Source organism: Ipomoea nil, unplaced genomic scaffold (genome assembly GCF_001879475.1).
Source record: "Ipomoea nil cultivar Tokyo-kokei standard unplaced genomic scaffold, Asagao_1.1 scaffold2782, whole genome shotgun sequence".
Classification (NCBI taxonomy): Eukaryota; Viridiplantae; Streptophyta; class Magnoliopsida; order Solanales; family Convolvulaceae; genus Ipomoea; species Ipomoea nil.
This window is the reverse complement of record NW_017619210.1, coordinates 442,855-444,726: the sequence shown is the minus strand read 5'-3', so window position 1 is coordinate 444,726 and position 1,872 is coordinate 442,855. Positions and strand designations below refer to the sequence as shown.

General features: G+C 41.3%; 1 protein-coding gene across 1 annotated transcript; it reads left to right on the top strand.

The window, feature by feature from the left end:
* Positions 1-684: 684 nt before the first annotated feature.
* Positions 685-1,527, top strand: LOC109157465 (ethylene-responsive transcription factor ESR2-like). The gene has a single exon (XM_019305368.1). It carries the CDS (start codon positions 685-687, stop codon positions 1,525-1,527), a length of 843 nt encoding a protein of 280 aa, XP_019160913.1.
* Positions 1,528-1,872: the final 345 nt, after the last annotated feature.

Here is a 1,872-nt window from a genome sequence, read left to right as displayed (position 1 = left end):
AAATGCCCCATAGAGTAATAATTTCTGAGAGACGCCAATGCAATCATGTATTCCACAGGTATGCTGTCTCCTTTTCTCTACATCATACAAAGCTAGGGAGATATAGACGTCTTCAACTTCCCCCAAAACGAAATCTTATTTCATTCAAGAAAATATACGTGCGATGATTACATATAACTTTTTTAAAGGAACAACAAAATTTCACTAAAATCCTTTTATCATCTTATGTGGTAATAGAGAATCATGCTCCACTTTGATCACTTCTTTTAGAAATTTTCTCTTATTATTCAATTAAAAAAAAGTTTTCCCATTAATATTTTAATCAATATAAAGGAAGTGGATGATAAAAGATGTGGATGATATGAAGACTAAAACTTGTCAAATAAAATTAATTGCGCTACTTGCAATTTACCTCTCAATAATTCCGGACACTTAATCCTGTGAGTTAAGGATTAATTTGAGGAAACTAAGTATAATAATAGTATACTCCGTAATAAAATGGAAAGGGCAGTTTTTGTTTCTTTCTCAAGTCTAATCCCCAGTCCCCACTAATCCACTATAAATACCCATTACTCTCGTCTCCAATTGGTTCAGGTGCAAATTCTTCTTCTACTCAACCCTACCCTTCAGACTACTACATATATATACTCCATTAGTTCTTCTCTTAGCTTATTCCCTTCAAAAATGGAGGATGCTATGAAGAGGGTAAACGGTTTCACAGACAATTCGTCTGACCTCATCCCTCCCCTTCCCAAGAGATGCGCCGCCACCGCCGCCGGGAGCAGCCCTGCCAGCAGAAGGGCGGCGTCCGCCGGCGTAATTATGAAGTACCGAGGCGTGCGCCGCCGCCCGTGGGGCCGTTATGCGGCGGAGATCAGAGACCCTCAGTCGAAAGAACGGCGGTGGCTTGGGACGTATGACACGGCGGAGGAAGCTGCGTGCGCTTACGACGCCGCCGCTAGGAACATGCGTGGCGTTAAAGCCAGAACCAACTTTATCTTTCCGCCTTTTCCCGCAGCTTTTCACGGCGTCGTCGACAATTCCAACTTTCCGACCATAGTTTCGTCGCTCATTGCTAACCAAACCGCCAATCCAATAATGTCTCTGGGCGATCATCAATTACCCTTAATGTTAAACGACAATGGCGGCACTCCTTGTTCTTCTTTCTTGACTGAAATCACTGCTCAAAAACCTCGCAGTTTATCTTCTCAAAGTTGTGTAGATAATGCTTGTCCAAACAGGAGCTCCGGCATGGAGTTCTTTGAGTCTCAGCCGCCGAATTCTGGGCTACTTGGAGACGTGTTAAATGGGTTTTTTCCTAAGCCCGAAGCCCCGAAATCAGAGCCGTCCACACCCATGTGTGTGGATGCAAAGAAAAGTCTTGATGATCAGAACGGCCAGTTTGCGGCTGGAGAGATTGAAAATTTTAACAGTAGGGGGTTTGATTCGCCTCCGTCGCTACATTTCAACGCCGAGTTTCCGGCTCCGGATGACATGTTCAATTATGCGGAGCATTTTAATTGGTAATTTTACTGATAATTATGGATGAATCTTGAGGATGATGCCTTTGAAGGCCGCGAATTTCGTATTCTTTGTTTTTTGACATGTTATGATTGCTGTCCAAGTTAATTAGAGAATCAAGAAGGCCGGGAATTGGGAATCTTAAAATACCCAATGCAAGTACATTTCCATGTACTTCTTAGATAATTAAATTAAATATGATGTTACTCCGTATATTGTTATTGAAACGGGTTATACTACATTTACTCTTAAATTTTGCTCCATCACTTTTATTTCACAAACAATGATAGAATATTTTTCATCACTTAGGTCCATGGGAGTCTATGTAATATTTTCCTATTGAAACCTTTT

Excerpts from the sequence above, each read along its gene's own strand:
- LOC109157465 (XM_019305368.1), top strand. The coding sequence starts at position 685 with ATGGAGGATGCTATGAAGAGGGTAAACGGTTTCACAGACAATTCGTCT.